Below are 16,658 nucleotides of genomic sequence, written 5' to 3' on the forward strand. Positions count from 1 at the left end.
GCACTCATCCCAGACCTCCTTGGATTTGGAATTGTTAAAGTGCTCCATGCACACAATGCAGAAGTTTACCTCGTTGAAGGAATCTCAATCTTCTGCTTCAATATGCTTTGTTTTGGCTTTTGTCTTAGGCAGGACAGTTTTTTGTTGTTGTTCAATGTGATTTGTCTTGGCTTGCTTCTTTCCAGCTGTTTTTCTATGCAGGGCAATTTTTTAAGCCTTCTGAGTGCTTGACTTTTTATGCTCTTCTTCCAGTGCCTGCTTGATGGGTGTATTCTCCAAAATCTCAGTTTTTCTCCTCTTCTTACCCCTTGTTGTAATTTTCCTAGGCCCTGCTTTTGGGAAGGGGCGTACATCAACTGGGTTGATATCAGAAGAGTAATCAGGTGTTTCCCAGCCACAGCCTGAGACATGTGGGGAGGTGCCCTGTGAAGCGACTGGCGAGGTGGCCTGGAAGGCGGTTGGAGAGGGGGCCTGGATAGCAGTGGTCACAGTGGCCTGAGATGTGACTGAAGAGGCAACCTGGGAGGAAGCTGGAGTGGTGGCCTGGAAGGCAAATGGAGAGGTGGCCTGGAAAGCAGCTAGAGAGGTGTCCTGGGAGGCAGCTGGCAAGGCCAGTGTGTCAGCTGGAGTATAACGATCAGTGGCAAGTGAGGGTGCAAAGTCAGATTCCTGAAATATATCAGCGTTGTATGGACAAATGCCGGTGCACCTGAACACAGCCTGTACATTGTTGGGTGTTGTGGCACCTGGAAGTGCTGTTTTGACGAGGCCTGGAATGTCATATATATAGTCATGGTCTTTCCGGGGTTCATCCGATCCAGGAATTCCTGGCAGAATTCACCATTTTCTTCAATGCCCCGTACACACTCCGGTCCAGGGACTGTGTGAGCAGTGTGGGGGGAAAGCTTGTGTGAGCAGTGTGGGGGGAAAGAAAGCAAGACTATGCCAGAACTAAGATTGCAAAGACGGAGATGGCAGCATCGCCGTGACTAGCTCTTAGACAACTTTGCAGTATTTTGTTATTTGATGTACTATTTTTTACATCAGGAAATATTTTGTGTCATTACATACAGCCGGGAAGAACTATTGGATATTAGAGTGGCTGTAACTCACCAGAACTACCAGCATTACGACCAGGAATACGGCTTCCCTGGAGCAGTTCCTTTGTTCACTCTCCCCAGAGCAATTGAACTTATCCAGAGGCTGACCCAAAACATTGCAGGCGGAGGAGAGGCACTCGAGGCAGCCTGCTGGTTCAACTTAGGAGGCATGCACACCACCCACCACTTCCGAGTATATTACTTGCTAATGTTCAGTCTTTGGAAAACAAAGTTGATGAACTTAGAGCAAGGATTTCTTACCAGAGAGACATCGGGGCCTGTAACATACTTTGTTTCAAGGAACATGGCTCTCTTGGGATACTCTGTCGGAGTCGGTAAAGCCAGCAGGATTCTCAGTACATAGCACAGACAGGAATAAATATCTCTCTGGGAAGCAGAAGGGCGGAGGGGTGTGTTTCATGATTAATGACTCATGGTGTAATTCTAGGAACAAACAGGAACTGAAGCCATTTTGTTCACCCGACCTAGAATACCTCAAAATTAAATGCCGACCATATTATCTCCCAAGAGAATTCTCCTCCGTCATCGCCACGGCCATTTACATCCCACCTCAAGCCGGAACCTTGACGGCCTTCAAAGAACTTCACTTGTCTTTATGCAAACTGGAAACCACATATCCTGAGGCTGCATTTATTGTAGAAAGGAATTTTAACAGAGCAAATCTGAGGACTAGGCTGCCAAAGTTCTATCAACATATTTACTGTCCTACCCGTGCAATTAAGACTCTCGTCCATTGCTATTCAAACTTCCAGAATGCTTACAGGGCTCTCCCTCACCCTCCTTTTGCCAAATCTGACCACGACTCCATCTTGCTCCTCCCGTCCTATAGGCAGAAACTCGAACAGGAACTGCCTGTGCTTTATACTATTCAACGCTGATCTGAACAATCGGAATCCACGTTTCAGGATGGTTTTGATCACGTGGACTGGGATATGTTCCGGGTAGCTGGCAAAATAATCTAGACATGTACACGGACACAGTGACTGAGTTCATAAGGAAGTGTATAGGAGATGTAGTACCCACTGTGACTATTAAAACCTACCCTAACCAGAAACCGTGCATAGATGTTAGCATTTGTGCGAAACTGAAAGAACGAACCACCGCATTTAACCATGGAAAAATAGCCTGGTAAAATGGTAGAATTTAAACAGCATAGTTATTCACTCCGCAAGGCAATCAAAAAAGGTAAATGTCAGTGTAGAGATAAAGTGGAGTCGCAGTTCAATGGTTCAGATATGGGACGTATGTGGCAGGGACTACAGTCAATCACGGACTACAAAAGGAAAACCAGCCACGTCGCCGAGACCAACGTCTTGCTTCCGGACAGGCTAAACACATTCTTTGCACGCTTTGAGGATAACACAGTGCCACTGACGTGGCCCGCTAGCAAGGACTGTGGGCTCTCCTTCTCCGTGGCCGACGTGAGTAAAACATTTAAACGAGTTAACCCTCGCAAGGCTGCCGGCCCAGACGGCATCCCTAGCCGCATCCTCAGAGCATGTGCAGACCAGCTGGCTAGTGTGTTTACGGGCATATTCAATCTCTCCCGAGCCCAGTCTGCTGTCCCCACATGCTTCAAGATGGCCACCATTTTTCCTGTACCCAAGAAGGCAAACGGGACTATCGCCCCGTAGCACTCACCTCTGTCATCATGAAGTGCTTTGAGAGACTTGTCAAGGATCACATCACCTCACCCTTACCTGGCAACCTAGACCCACTTTTTAAAAAAATGTACCGCTCCAATAGATCCATGGACGATGCAATCTCCATCACTCTGCACACTGCCCTATCCCATCTGGACAAGACGAATACCTATGTAAGAATGCTGTTTATTGACTATTGCTCAGCATTAAACATCATAGCACCCTCCAAGCTCATCATTAACCTCAAGGCCCTGGCTTTCAACCCTGCCCTGTAAAACTGGGTCTTGGACTTCCTGACGGGCCACCTCTCAGGTGGTGAAGGTAGGAAACATCCTCTCCACTCTGCTCTGCCCTGTAAAACTGGGTCTTGGACTTCCTGACGGGCCACCTCTCAGGTTGTGAAGGTAGGAAACATCCTCTCCACTCTGCTGATCCTCAACATTGCTGCCCCACAAGGGTGCATGCTCAGCCCTGTCCTGTACTCCCAGATGCTCAATAGGGTTTAGGTCTGGAGACATGCTTGGCCAGTCCATCACCTTTACCCTCAGCTTCTTTAGCAGGGCAGTGGTCATCTTGGAGGTGTGTTTGGGGTCATTATCATGTTGGAATACTGCCCTGCGGCCCAGTCTCCGAAGGGGATCATGCTCTGCTTCAGTATGTCACAGTACATGTTGGAATTCATGGTTCCCTCAATGAACTGTAGCTCCCCATTGCCGGCAGCACTCATGCAGCCCCAGACCATAACACTCCCACCACCATGCTTGACTGTAGGCAAGAAACACTTGTCTTTGTACTCCTCACCTGGTTGCCCCAACACACGCTTGACACCATCTGAACCAAATAAGTTTATCTTGGTCTCATCAGACCACAGGACATGGTTCCAGTAATCCATGTCCTCAGTCTGCTTGTCTTCAGCAAACTGTTTGCGGGCTTTCTTGTGCATAATCTTTAGATTTCCCTTCTGGGACGACAGCCATGCAGACCAATTTGATGCAGTGTACGGCGTATGGTCTGACCACTGACAGGCTGGCGCCCCACCCCTTCAACCTCTGCAGCAATGCTGGCAGCACTCATACGTCTATTTCCCAAAGACAACCTCTGGATATGACGCTGAGCACGTGCACTCAACTTCTTTGGTCGACCATGGCGAGGCCTGTTCTGAGTGGAACCTGTCCAGTTAAACCGCTGTATGGTCTTGTCCACCGTGCTGCAACTCAGTTTCAGGGTCTTGGCAATCTTCTTATAGCCCAGGCCATCTTTATGTAGAGCAACAATTCTTTTTTTCAGATCCTCAGAGAGTTCTTTGCCATGAGGTGCCATGTTGAACTTCCAGTGACCAGTCAGTAGGAGGGAGTGTGAGAGCGATGACACCAAATGTAACACACCTGCTCCCCAGTCACACCTGAGACCTTGTAACACTAACGAGTCACATGACACCGGGGAGGGAAAATGGCTAATTGGGCCCAATTTGGACATTTTCCCTTAGGGGTGTACTCACTTTTGTTGCCAGCGGTTTAGACATTAATGGCTGTGTGTTGAGTTATTTTGAGGGGACAGCACATGTACACTGTTATACAAGCTGTACACTCACTACTTTACATTGTAGCAAAGTGTCATTTCTTCAGTGTTGTCACATGAAAAGATATACTCAAATATTTACAAAAATGTGAGGGGTGTACTCACTATTGTGACATACTGTATATAGTCTTAATTCATTCCTACTTAGATTGGGGTGTATTGGGTATATGTTGTGTAATTTGTTAGATATTACTGCACTGTCAGAGCTAGAAGCACAAACATTTTGCTACACCTGCAATTTTTATTTTTATTTAACTAGGAAAGTCAGTTAAGAACAAATTCTTATTTTCAATGGCCTACGTGAGGAAGCTCTCTGGACCCCTTCTCCAGTAGCTACTTTCTCTCTTTTCAGAATCTGTACAGCGACACATGACATATGTCATACTTTGCAACAGATCTAACGGACTTCCCCTGCTCTGCTACATCATTTGACGCTCTTTTCAAAGTGCGGAAAGGTACTCTCCTGTCTGTGTTTCTTTTCCACGATCTAGGCATGCTGAAAGTTAAAGAAAACTTTCAGTTTTAATTGGGTTAGTTGTAACATTTTCTCACAAATTGGAACTACAAAGCAGTTGATGGCATCACAAAAACACATTTGGTCAAAATAATTACTTTCTTACCTCAAAATCAGATTTATGTCAATAGAATCTGCAGAGTTTATCACAGGGACTTGCTTTTTCACATGAGGGTTTAGGATGAAACTGAGCATGTGCACAGCGAATCACATGATTCTACCTCGCTTCTGATTGGAAGAGTTGCAAGTGTTACAACTATCTTAGGGGCGGCAGGGTAAACCAGTGGTTAGAGCGGTACCCGAGCTGACAAGGTATCTGTCCTTCTGCCCCTGAACAGGCAGTTAACCCACTGCTCCTAGGCCGTCATTGAAAATAAGAATTTGTTCTCAACTACCTTGCAAAGTTAATTAAAGGTAAACATTTTTTAAATTAAATCCTGTGTTACAATCATCCCCAGTCTCCCCTATAGGATCGGGTACAGCACAAACATCAAGTTGTAGGCATAGAGGGTTGGTATAATACATGCAGCTCCAAAAATGTGTTGGTGATCAAGAATATTAACTGTTTACTTTGCAAGCTCACCAGCAATGGGGCATCAAGTAACAATTACTAGCATAGGCCTACTGGTCTTTTGACATGCTAAAATGGCTGGAAATGGGTAATTTACTTATGTAGATTGCATTTGGAATTTGTTTGTGAAATGAATTATTACTGTGACGAAGATGCGCCATTGGCTCGTATCTTCACTTGCGCACTCCAAACTCCAGTGGAGAGAGCTTTGTTCTTTTGTTGAAATGTGTGCTGTTTCTTTCCCAGGTAGCCTAGTGGTTAGAGCATTGGACTAGTAACTGGAAGGTTGCAAGATCAAATCCCTGAGCTGACAAGGTACAAATCTGTCGTTCTGCCCCTGAACAAGGCAGTTAACCCACTGTTCCTAGGCCACCATTGAAAATAGGAATTTGTTCTTAACTGACTTGCCTAGTTAAATAAAGGTATATATATTTTTTAAATGCATATGTGGTAAATCTATATTCCATCTAATCCTACAATAATTGCTAGCATTTCATCATTCCATCCCCGTATCTGTCACGCCCTGGCCATAGAGAGTATTTTATTCTCTATTTTGGTTAGGCCAGGGTGTGACTAGGGTGGGCATTCCAGTTTCTTTATTTCTATGTTATGGCCGGGTATGGTTCTCAATCAGAGACAGCTGTCTATCGTTGTCTCTGATTGGGAATCATACTTAGGCAGCCTTTTTCCCACCTGTGTTTTGTGGGTAGTTGTTTTCTGTATAGTTTATGCACCTTACAGAACTGTTTCGGTTTTCCCTCTTGTTTATTTTGTTCGAGTGTTTTGTGATCAAATAAAATCAAGAACACTTACCACGCTGCACTTTGTCCGATCGTCATTACGATGACAGCCGTGACAGAACTACCCACCACCAAAGGACCAAGCAGCGTGGCCAGGAGGAGCAGGGATCCTGGGCCTGGGAGGAGAGGGAGTGGAGGACCTCATGGACATGAGAGGAGGTTATGGCAGGGGACAATACCCTGCCATGGAAACAGGCGGAAACAGCAAGGGATGAATGGTGGCGATACCATTAGTCACGGCAACGAGGCAAGCACGGGAGGCAGGTCAAATTGTTTTGGGGGGGAGTGGGCACACGGGGAGTGTGGCAGAGTCAGGGTTCAGACCTGAGCCAACTCCTTGTGCTTACTGTAGGGAGCGTGGTACTGGTCAGGCACCATGTTATGCGGTGGAGCGCATGTTGTCTCCAGTGCGCGTTCACAGCCCGGTGCGCTACATTCCAGCTCCCTGCGCTGGACGGGCTAGAGTGGGCATCCAGGCAGGACGGATGGTGCCGGCTCAGCGCGCCTGGCCTCCAGTGTGTCTGCACAGCCCAGTGCGTCCTGTGCCAGCGCCACGCATTTGCTGGGCGAAAGTAACCATCCAGCCAGGACGGGTTGTGCCGGCTCTACGCTCAAGACCTCCAGTGTGCCTCCACGGCTCAGTGTATCCGGTGTCTGTTCCAAGAACCAAGCCTCTAGTATGTCTCCCCAGCCTGGTGAGTCCTGTGCCTGCTCCCAGAACCAGGCATCCTGTATGTCTCCCCAGCCTGGTGAGTCCTGTGCCTGCTCCCAGAACCAAGCCTCTAGTATGTCTCCCCAGCCTGGTGAGTCCTGTGCCTGCTCCCAGAACCAGGCATCCTGTATGTCTCCCCAGCCTGGTGAGTCCTGTGCCTGCTCCCAGAACCAGGCATCCTGTATGTCTCCCCAGCCTGGTAAGCCCTGTTTCAGCTCCATGCACCAGGCTGCCTATACGTCTCCTCACTCCAGTGATGATCCATGGCCCGAAGCCTCCAGTGATGATCCATTGCATGAAGCCTCCAGTGATGATTCATGGCACGAAGCCTCCAGTGATTATCCATGGCCCGGAGCCTGCAGTGAGGATCCATGGCACGAAGCCTCCAGCATTGATCCCCAGTCCGGGGCCTGCAGTTAGGGTCCCCAGTCCGGGGCCTGCAATGAGGGTCCCCAGTCCGGGGCATGCAGCAAGGGTCCACAGTCCGGGGCCTGCAACGAGGGTCCCCAGTCCGGGGCCTGCAGCGAGGGTCCCCAGTCCAGATGCGCCACCAAAGTGGGATTAGTCCGAGGTGGAGCGGGGTCTGTGTCCCACATTGGAGCCGCCACCGAAGTAGATGCCCACCCGGACTCTCCCCTATAGAGTCCCCAGTCCGGGGCCTGTAGCGATGGTCCCCAGTCCGGGGCCTGCAATGAGGGTCCCCAGACCGGGGCATGCAGCGAGGGTCCACAGTCCGGGGCTTGCAGCGAGGGTCCCCAGTCCGGGGCTTGCAGCGAGGGTCCCCAGTCCGGGGCCTGCAGCGAGGGTCCCCAGTCCAGATGCGCCACCAAAGTGGGGGGAGCCTGAGGTGGAGGGGGTCTGTGTCCCGCACTGGAGCCGCCACCGAAGTAGATGCCCACCCGGACCCTCCCCTATAGAGTCAGGTTTTGCGGCCGGAGTCCGCACCTTTGGGGGTGGGTACTGTCACATCCTGGCCATAGGGAGGCTTTTATTCTCTATTTTGGTTAGGCCAGGGTGTGACTAGGGTGGGCATTCTAGTTTCTTTATTTCTATGTTTTGGCCGGTATGGTTCTCAATCAGGGACAGCTGTCTATCGTTGTCTCTGATTGGGAATCATACTTAGGCAGCCTTTTTTCCCACCTGTGTTTTGTGGGTAGTTGTTTTCTGTATAGTTTATGCACCTTACAGAACTGTTTCGGTTTTCCCTCTTGTTTATTTTGTTCGAGTGTTTTGTGATCAAATGAAATCATGAACACTTACCACGCTGCACTTTGTCCGATCCTCATTACGACGAGAGTCGTGACAGTACTATTTATTTCAATATTTTAAGACATTTCTGTTTCATGTTTGAAATACATTTTCATTTTTCATTTCTTACCCCCTGAGTGGTTCGATGTTTATTGTAAACATGAACTCTCGCAAGACTCATGAGGTATAAGTTCTGTTTATTTACTTCAATGTATGGTTTCCTTTGTTAATATTTACAGGGTTGTGTCGGAATTCTGTGTGTCTGTGTCCTTATGTCTCTGTCAATCTGGTTGTGCATAATAGGAGCGCCTCAGTGTGCACAGAAATAGGCTACTTGGCCTGCACGCCATGCTTTGGAGTAAGCAGTCTACAGTGAAAAAGATACAATTATTGTTCCATTTATGAATTGTGATGAAATATCATTAATAATCATTAAGTCCGATTAAGACGAATGTACCAATGGAGGTGGAAATTGCCTTTTACATTGTAGAACCAGTTTATTGGTTGTAATTGACATTTGGGTAATTGTATGGTCTTGGGCCAAGTGCTTATATGTAACTGTTTGAGCTCCTTTTAGAGAGATTTGATTTGGTTTCTCAAGTGGAGGCTGTGCAGTCTTGCCCTCTACCTGTGTTCGTTCAGGACAGACTAAGCCTGATACAGAGCCTATTTCTTTTGTGCTTTTGCCCGTGTATATTTGGTAAACCTACTTGTAAATTTTGTATGATATAGAGAAGTGACCTAGAAGGCAGCTGGAGAGCTGACCTGTAAATAAATATACACTCTGAGCACGTCAACCTGCCTTGCCTTTTGCTGATTTCATGCCCTTACGACTGCTACAAGTCCCTATTTTACAATTACACACTCAAAATGTGTTGTAGACAAAATAATGAAAAGGGCTGCCTGGTAGCCTCAATAAATAGACACAGATTTGAGGTTGAACAAGTCATTGCATGTATAGATTTTTTTTACTTGATTTGAAACTTGACTTGAAAAACTTGACACGACTTGTCTTAGAATGCACGACTTGGACTTGACTCAAGACTCAACCCGTTCTACTCTGGGACTCAATTTTAGACTCGCTCCTTGTGACTTAAGACTTGCTTGTGTATCGAATAATAGTGACTTGGTCCCACCTCTGCTGATTAGTATAGGTCAGGAATGGGATGAATCTCTCCATTTCCACTATGAAGGAAATATTAATCTGTTTCAGGAAAGGCTTGATACTGTTATCTAAATGAGGATAATGACTTCTAATTTTCAATAAATTTGCCTTCACTTCCCTTGTTACTAGCCTACATACACGTCTATGAGATCTTTCTCTATGGACTACGCCATCTTGTTTACCTTAGGATAGGATATTCATTAGGATATTCTTTGCCGTTGATTATTCTACGTTAAGTCCTTAGGGATGTCCTCACATGACCTACTTTCTTATTTCTTTAGGTCAAGCTCATTCATTTGGTTTGCACTGCTTTAATGGGATATTTCACCCAAATTACAAAATTCCATAATCGTAAGACAGCAATCCATACTGTTAATGGTAAGGAAGCCAATAAGTCATTTTTTACATCTAAAGGTAGACTATCTGGACTATCAACATAAAGTGTAACCAATAATTTCATATGCAAGGATTCCCTCATATAGTTTTTTTTTAAATCTACTTTTGCTCCATTGGGATCCTTTGTTTCCACCCCACCTATCCTTGGCCAAATTTTTGGCAAACCATTCTATTCACAACAAATGTCCACAGTAATTTATTTGTCAATGATTGACTTGAGGCATGTACACATCTTCATCATGTTAAAACCAATAAGGTGCCTCGTTGGTTGGAACAGAAAATACATGTTTTTAGAAGGAAGGAGGGATGTGTTACTCACAATGCGGTCGGGAGGAGGAGTGCTGCGGATGAAACACTTGATCTGCCCCTTCTCCCCGTAGAGGACTTGCTGGGTCTGGGTGCTGGAGATAGTGGGAGGACCTACAGCATGGCCAAGGGAAAATAAGTCAATCATTCCAATAAAACGCCCACATACATCAACGGCCTATCAGATGATGGGGAAGGCGAAGGCCACATGCATTATAATGCTTTCTAGTTTACAATAAAATGGAGACAAGCAATTATTCATGATGAGATTTGAATTCGTTTTTATTAAGGTGAGATTCACGGAGTGATGAAAAGGTTGTTTTCATTGCTTAATGGCTAAGAAAGAGAAGAAGAAGTGTAGAAGGTTTGGATAAAGGTCTAGAGAAAACAAAGTAATTCCAGTTCGCAGTCCTGTGCGTTAGTTCCATTTCACCTCCTGCGCCTGTGAAAGAAAACCTTAGAAATGTGTGACCTTCGACTGACACAGTGTGACGTTGACAGCCTCCCAAGTCAAGGAGCTCTTGCAAATTCCAGAACTACCTACCATAAGAATAACAAACATTACAGTGCAAAAGGGGCTTCTCAATACAGCCAAACGTGTTCACACAGGGGCCCTGTGGGGGAGCTCGAGAGATCTGACAAAAGACGTGGAAGCACAAAAGAGTGCTATAACTAGATAACTTTATTTCCCATGACTTTATCTTGGAGCAGCTCTCCTGAGTCGCCGTAGGAGGAAAACAGGGTGGATGAATTTATTGGAGGAGAGGAGAGGAGGTGTCACTTGTTTGTGATTGGAGTGGGGAATGAAACTAGGATTCATTAGCCTGGAATCCAAACAGTTTCACTGTACAATATCAATCTTAACCATAACCTGTCCAATCAGCCGCCGCTTAGAAACAATGGGGAGTGCGAAAACCCATGAGGCCAAATGCTTCACCTTTTCAGGTTGTCAAATAATGGACTTCCTAACAGAAGCTTCAAGGAGAGAAAAAGCCTCCTTTGCAAAGAAGGAGAAATTCATAAAAGCCAAACCTCTATCTTATTGGTTCAATACAGCAGAACTGTATTACACTGTATGGGCTCAAGGGTGAAAGCTTTCATCAAAACAGTCAGTCTATATGCCTCCAGAACCCTTTTTCATTGACTGGTTAAACCTGCAATGAGAGCAGACAATAAGAGAGCCCCTTTGGCAAGCGAGAGGGGGAAAAAAGTACAATTTCAAGTCAGCCATTTTGTGGTGCTACCTACGACCCTGCATATTCTTGTGGTGTGAATTTTATGACGATATCCCGGCTTCAGAAATTCTTCTTCTACGGAGGAGTTATTCAATAGAGCTCGCCATCGATTGTGTGACCTTGACTTCAGGCATATTAAACAACTGGCTTTGTTTACTATTTATTGATTAGTTAAAAAAGGTTGCAATAACTTCTCATTTAGCCATGGCCAGCTGCCACGGCACTGAGATAAGGCTGGGAGATTAGTCCATTTGCAATCGATGTAAAGACGTGTTTAATCACCTTTTTCACCTTTAATTACATTTATCCTGTGCTGTTTATTTCTGGTGCAACATTCTCATTCCTAGGTGAAGTCATTGTCAATGACATTGATTATATTAATGAAACGCTAACAGACAATGGCCATTTTATTCCCTTTCAGATAACACACATATTTCTAATATGTAAAATACATGTTAAGTATGTTTATGTTTAAAATATTTCCTCTTTGAAAGATAAGGAACAATTGAAAGTACACTAGTCTTAAGACAACATTTAGGCTAAGCTTTGATGTCAGAAAGCATGGAGATATCAACACATATCTGTAATAGGATAGGGTTAGGCAATATTATGATAGAATTGGGTATCAACAATTATTGACAGCCATTGTGATATGACAGATATTCTTTCATTGAAATAGTTCATTTTTACATACTAAGTTACAGTCCTAGCTGTCAAAAGCAAACTATGTTATTATGACCCAATGATTTTGACTCCCCTAGTGTAAATATGTCTCCGCTTTTACCTTGTTGTCCCTGAGTCCAGCTAGCCTCAAACATGTCCCTAAGCTTGGAACAACTTCCACATTGAACTTGGAAATTCATTTAGCATTCATGCACATGTGAAATGTACTTACCATTCACAGTGAGGGACACTTCCTTCTCTCCAGCTCCAACTCGGGGGACCACCGCCCGGCATACGTACTTCCCAGCATCCTCCTGCCTCACCGCCTTTAGCGTCAGGATGTTCTCATTGCTAAGCACCTGTGGAGGATCAAGGTCAAAGGTCAGGCTGGTGATAAAACGGTCATCTCTGAATTCAAGGCTGCAGCCGAGTCCTTCCGTCCAACCCCTGTATCAGCTAATCGAAAACCCAATATGCCCTCACCAAGAGGAGAGTGCGGCACACACTTAGTCGTCTGCAAGGCCACCTGAGCCACTGCTTTAATAAACGGTATGAAAGGGTATGTTAACCTCAGAATATCAACATGAACTTCATGGGTGAAATTGCATATACCACAGACTGAAAGCGCTGGACCATGTAAAATAGATTATTTTTTAACCGATACCATTATGAAGGTACAGTGTGATGTGTTGAGAGTCTTGGCCCTTTTCTAGTTTTTCTATCAGTCTCTTGAAATGTCTGAATTTGATGACAAGTGCTTTTCCTGGATAAATACAGAGAATAGCATATTTGATGCACATGTACATGACATTCACCTCTAGGTGAATGAAGAATGAAGCTGCTTTGGCACAGTATAAAAATGAATACCTGTATAATAGAATACATATTAGAATAGAAAAGAAAATAAGACAATAGAATAGACTAGAACAGGATAGGATAGAACAGGATAGGATAGAACAGGATAGGATAGAACAGGATAAGCTAGAACAGGATAGGCTAGAACAGGATAGGATAGAACAGGATAGGATAGAACAGGATAGGCTAGAACAGAATAGAATAGAACAGGATAGGATAGAACAGGATAGGATAGAACAGGATCGGATAGAACAGGATAGGATAGAACAGGATAGGCTAGAACAGGATAGGATAGGACAGGATAGGATAGAACAGGATAGGATAGAACAGGATAGGATAGAACAGGATAAGCTAGAACAGTATAGGCTAGAACAGGATAAGCTAGAACAGTATAGGCTAGAACAGGATAAGATAGATCAGGATAGGCTAGAACAGGATAGGCTAGAACAGGATAGGATAGAACAGGATACGATAGAACAGGATAGGCTAGAACAGGATAGGATAGGACAGGATAGGATAGAACAGGATAGGATAGAACAGGATCGGATAGAACAGGATAGGATAGAACAGGATAGGCTAGAACAGGATAGGATAGGACAGGATAGGATAGAACAGGATAGGATAGAACAGGATAGGATAGAACAGGATCGGATAGAACAGGATAGGTTAGAACAGGATAGGATAGAACAGGATAGGCTAGAACAGGATAGGCTAGAACAGGATAGGATAGAACATGATAGGCTAGAACAGGATAGGCTAGAACATGATAGGATAGAACAGGATAGGCTAGAACAGGATAGGATAGAACAGGATAGGCTAGAACAGGATAGGATAGAACAGGATAGGCTAGAACAGGATAGGCTAGGCTAGAACAGGATAGGATAGAACATGATAGGCTAGAACAGGATAGGCTAGAACATGATAGGATAGAACAGGATAGGCTAGAACATGATAGGATAGAACAGGATAGGCTAGAACAGGATAGGATAGAACAGGATAGAACAGGATAGGCTAGAACATGATAGGATAGAACAGGATAGGCTAGAACATGATAGGATAGAACAGGATAGGCTAGAACAGGATAAGCTAGAATATAATTGAATGAAGGTGAATGAAGAATAAAGCTGCATTGGCACAGTGTAAAAATGAATACCTGTATAATAGAATACATCTTAGAATAGAAAAGAAAATAAGACAATAGAATAGACTAGAACAGGATACGATAGAACAGGATAAGCTAGAACAGGATAGGCTAGAACAGGATACGATAGAACAGGATAAGCTAGAACAGGATAGAACAGGATAGGATAGAACAGGATAAGCTAGAACAGGATAGGCTAGATCAGGATAGGATAGAACAGGATAGACTAGAACAGGATACGATAGAACAGGATAAGCTAGAACAGGATAGGCTAGATCAGGATAGGATAGAACAGGATAGGCTAGAACAGGATAAGCTAGAATATAATTTAATAGAATACCAATTTATTAGAACTGAATATAATATAATAGAACAGAATAGAATACGTTATTGCCCTTAAGAGGGAATGGGTCTTGCAAAATATGCAATTGGCAATAGAAGCATAATAGAAAGGATGATGGTTATTACAATTCCTACCACTCCAGAGCCGCGTTTCATCCACACGATGGTGAGGGAGGGGTTTCCTGTCCAGGCACAGTTGAAGATAGCATCTGATCCCTGGTCCACCTGTAGGGACTGTGGCTCAGCAGCCATTCTGGGCCCAACTGGAATCACAGGAACAGAAATGTTTACACTTTATTTGAATAGTCGTCTATAGATGATCTACAGATACTCAAGCTATGGTATCAACAGGCTAATAACTTCAACTGTGTGGATACATTACAATTTGTGGGGTTAGGGTTACGGTTATGGTTAGGATTAAGGTTAGGTTTATGATTAGGATTAAGGTTAGGGTTACGGTTATGGTTAAGATTAAGGTTAGGGTTATGATTAAGGTTAGGGTTATGGTTAGCGTTAGGGTTACGGTTACAGTTGGATTAAGGTTAGGGTAAGGATTAAGGCTACAGTTATGCTTAAGGTTAGAGTTATGTTAGGGTTAAGGTTAGGGTTAGTGTTATGGTTCGGGTAAGGATTAAGGTTAGGGTTACGGTTAGGGTAAGCATTAAAGTTAGGGTTACGTTAGAGCAAGGAATAAGGTTAGGGCGAGGGATAGTGGATAGTTAGTTGAAATTTTGTTGACAGTTAGTAAGCTCAACATCTACAAACCTTCTATTTGGGACTATCCATGTAGTGGATGTGATTCCAACTGCCTGTAGCTAGCTAGTTATAGTTCCTGAGTGTGTTTTCTTAGGGACTACCCATGGTAGTGTGTGTGTGATACTTGCTGACTACTACTCACAGTAGACGTCCACGTTCCTGCTGATGTTGGTACTGCCCAGGGCATTGGTGACCTCACAGGAGACAGGCTCGGTGAAGAAGGAGTGGTCCACAATGACCTCATAGGTGTCACCTGACACCTCTCTGATGATGCTGCCCCCTTTGGCCCATCTGAATATAGGCCACAATAGAGTAGGTTGAAGAGTTAGACCTAGACCCTGATCTAATGGTTAATGCTAGTAATGTGAGAGGGGAAGCTGATCCTAGATCTGTACCTATATCTGTACCACTCTTGGGAAACTTCCACAGTCACAACAGGGAATAGGGAAGACAATGTGGGCTATGACATCCAACCAGTATATAAATCAAATTTTATTTGTCACATACACATGGTTAGCAGATGTTAATGCGAGTGTAGCGAAATGCTTGTGCTTCTAGTTCCGACAATGCAGTAAAAATCAACAAGTAATCTAGCTAACAATTCCAAAACTACTACCTTATAGACACAAGTGTAAGGGGATAAAGAATATGTACATAAAGATATATGAATGAGTGATGGTACAGAGCGGCATAGGCAAGATACAGTAGATGGTATTGAGTGCAGTATATACATATGAGATGAGTATGTAAACAAAGTGGCATAGTTAAAGTGGCTAGTGATACATGTATTACATAAAGATGCAGTAGATGATATAGAGTACAGTATATACATATGAGATGAATAATGTAGGGTATGTAAACATTATATTAGGTAGCACTGTTTAAAGTGGCTAGTGATATATTTTACATCATTTCCATCAATTCCCATTATTAAAGTGGCTGGAGTTGAGTCAGTGTGTTGGCAGCAGCCACTCAATGTTAGTGGTGGCTGTTTAACAGTCTGATGGCCTTGAGATAGAAGCTGTTTTTCAGTCTCTCGGTCCCAGCTTTGATGCACCTGTACTGACCTCGCCTTCTGGATGATAGTGGGGTGAACAGGCAGTGGCTCGGGTGGTTGTTGTCCTTGATGATCTTTATGGCCTTCCTGTGACGTCGGGTGGTGTAGGTGTCCTGGAGGGCAGGTAGTTTGCCCCCGGTGATGCGTTGTGCAGACCTCACTACCCTCTGGAGAGCCTTACGGTTGTGGGCGGAGCACTTGCCGTACCAGGCGGTGATACAGCCCGACAGGATGCTCTCGATTGTGCATCTGTAGAAGTTTGTGAGTGCTTTTGGTGACAAGCCAAATTTCTTCAGCCTCCTGAGGTTGAAGAGGCGCTGCTGCGCCTTCTTCACGATGCTGTCTGTGTGGGTGGACCAATTCAGTTTGTCTGTGATGTGTACGCCGAGGAACTTAAAACTTACTACCCTCTCCACTACTGTTCCATCGATGTAGATAGGGGGGTGTTCCCTCTGCTGTCCACAGTCCACAATCATCTCCTTAGTTTTGTTGACGTTGAGTGTGAGGTTATTTTCCTGACACCACACTCCGAGGGCCCTCACCTCCTCCCTGTAG

The 16,658-nt window shown here is 44.7% G+C and overlaps 1 protein-coding gene across 2 annotated transcripts in view; it reads right to left on the reverse strand.

Moving 5' to 3' along the window:
- The window catches only part of kirrel3a (kirre like nephrin family adhesion molecule 3a), a 272,346-nt gene that overhangs the window by 23,135 nt on the left and 232,553 nt on the right, over positions 1 to 16,658 (reverse strand). The window contains exons 7-10 of one of the 2 annotated variants that reach the window (XM_021617614.2): positions 15,189 to 15,337; positions 14,426 to 14,553; positions 12,185 to 12,311; positions 10,068 to 10,168 (exon numbers count right to left, since the gene is read on the reverse strand). In XM_021617614.2, coding sequence (XP_021473289.2) covers positions 10,068 to 10,168; positions 12,185 to 12,311; positions 14,426 to 14,553; positions 15,189 to 15,337 — 505 coding nt within the window. Of the gene's footprint in view, positions 1 to 10,067; positions 10,169 to 12,184; positions 12,312 to 14,416; positions 14,554 to 15,188; positions 15,338 to 16,658 lie in introns of both variants that reach the window. The other variant, XM_021617613.2, reaches the window with a different exon arrangement.

This window comes from Oncorhynchus mykiss, chromosome 10 (genome assembly GCF_013265735.2).
Source record: "Oncorhynchus mykiss isolate Arlee chromosome 10, USDA_OmykA_1.1, whole genome shotgun sequence".
Taxonomy (NCBI): Eukaryota; Metazoa; Chordata; class Actinopteri; order Salmoniformes; family Salmonidae; genus Oncorhynchus; species Oncorhynchus mykiss.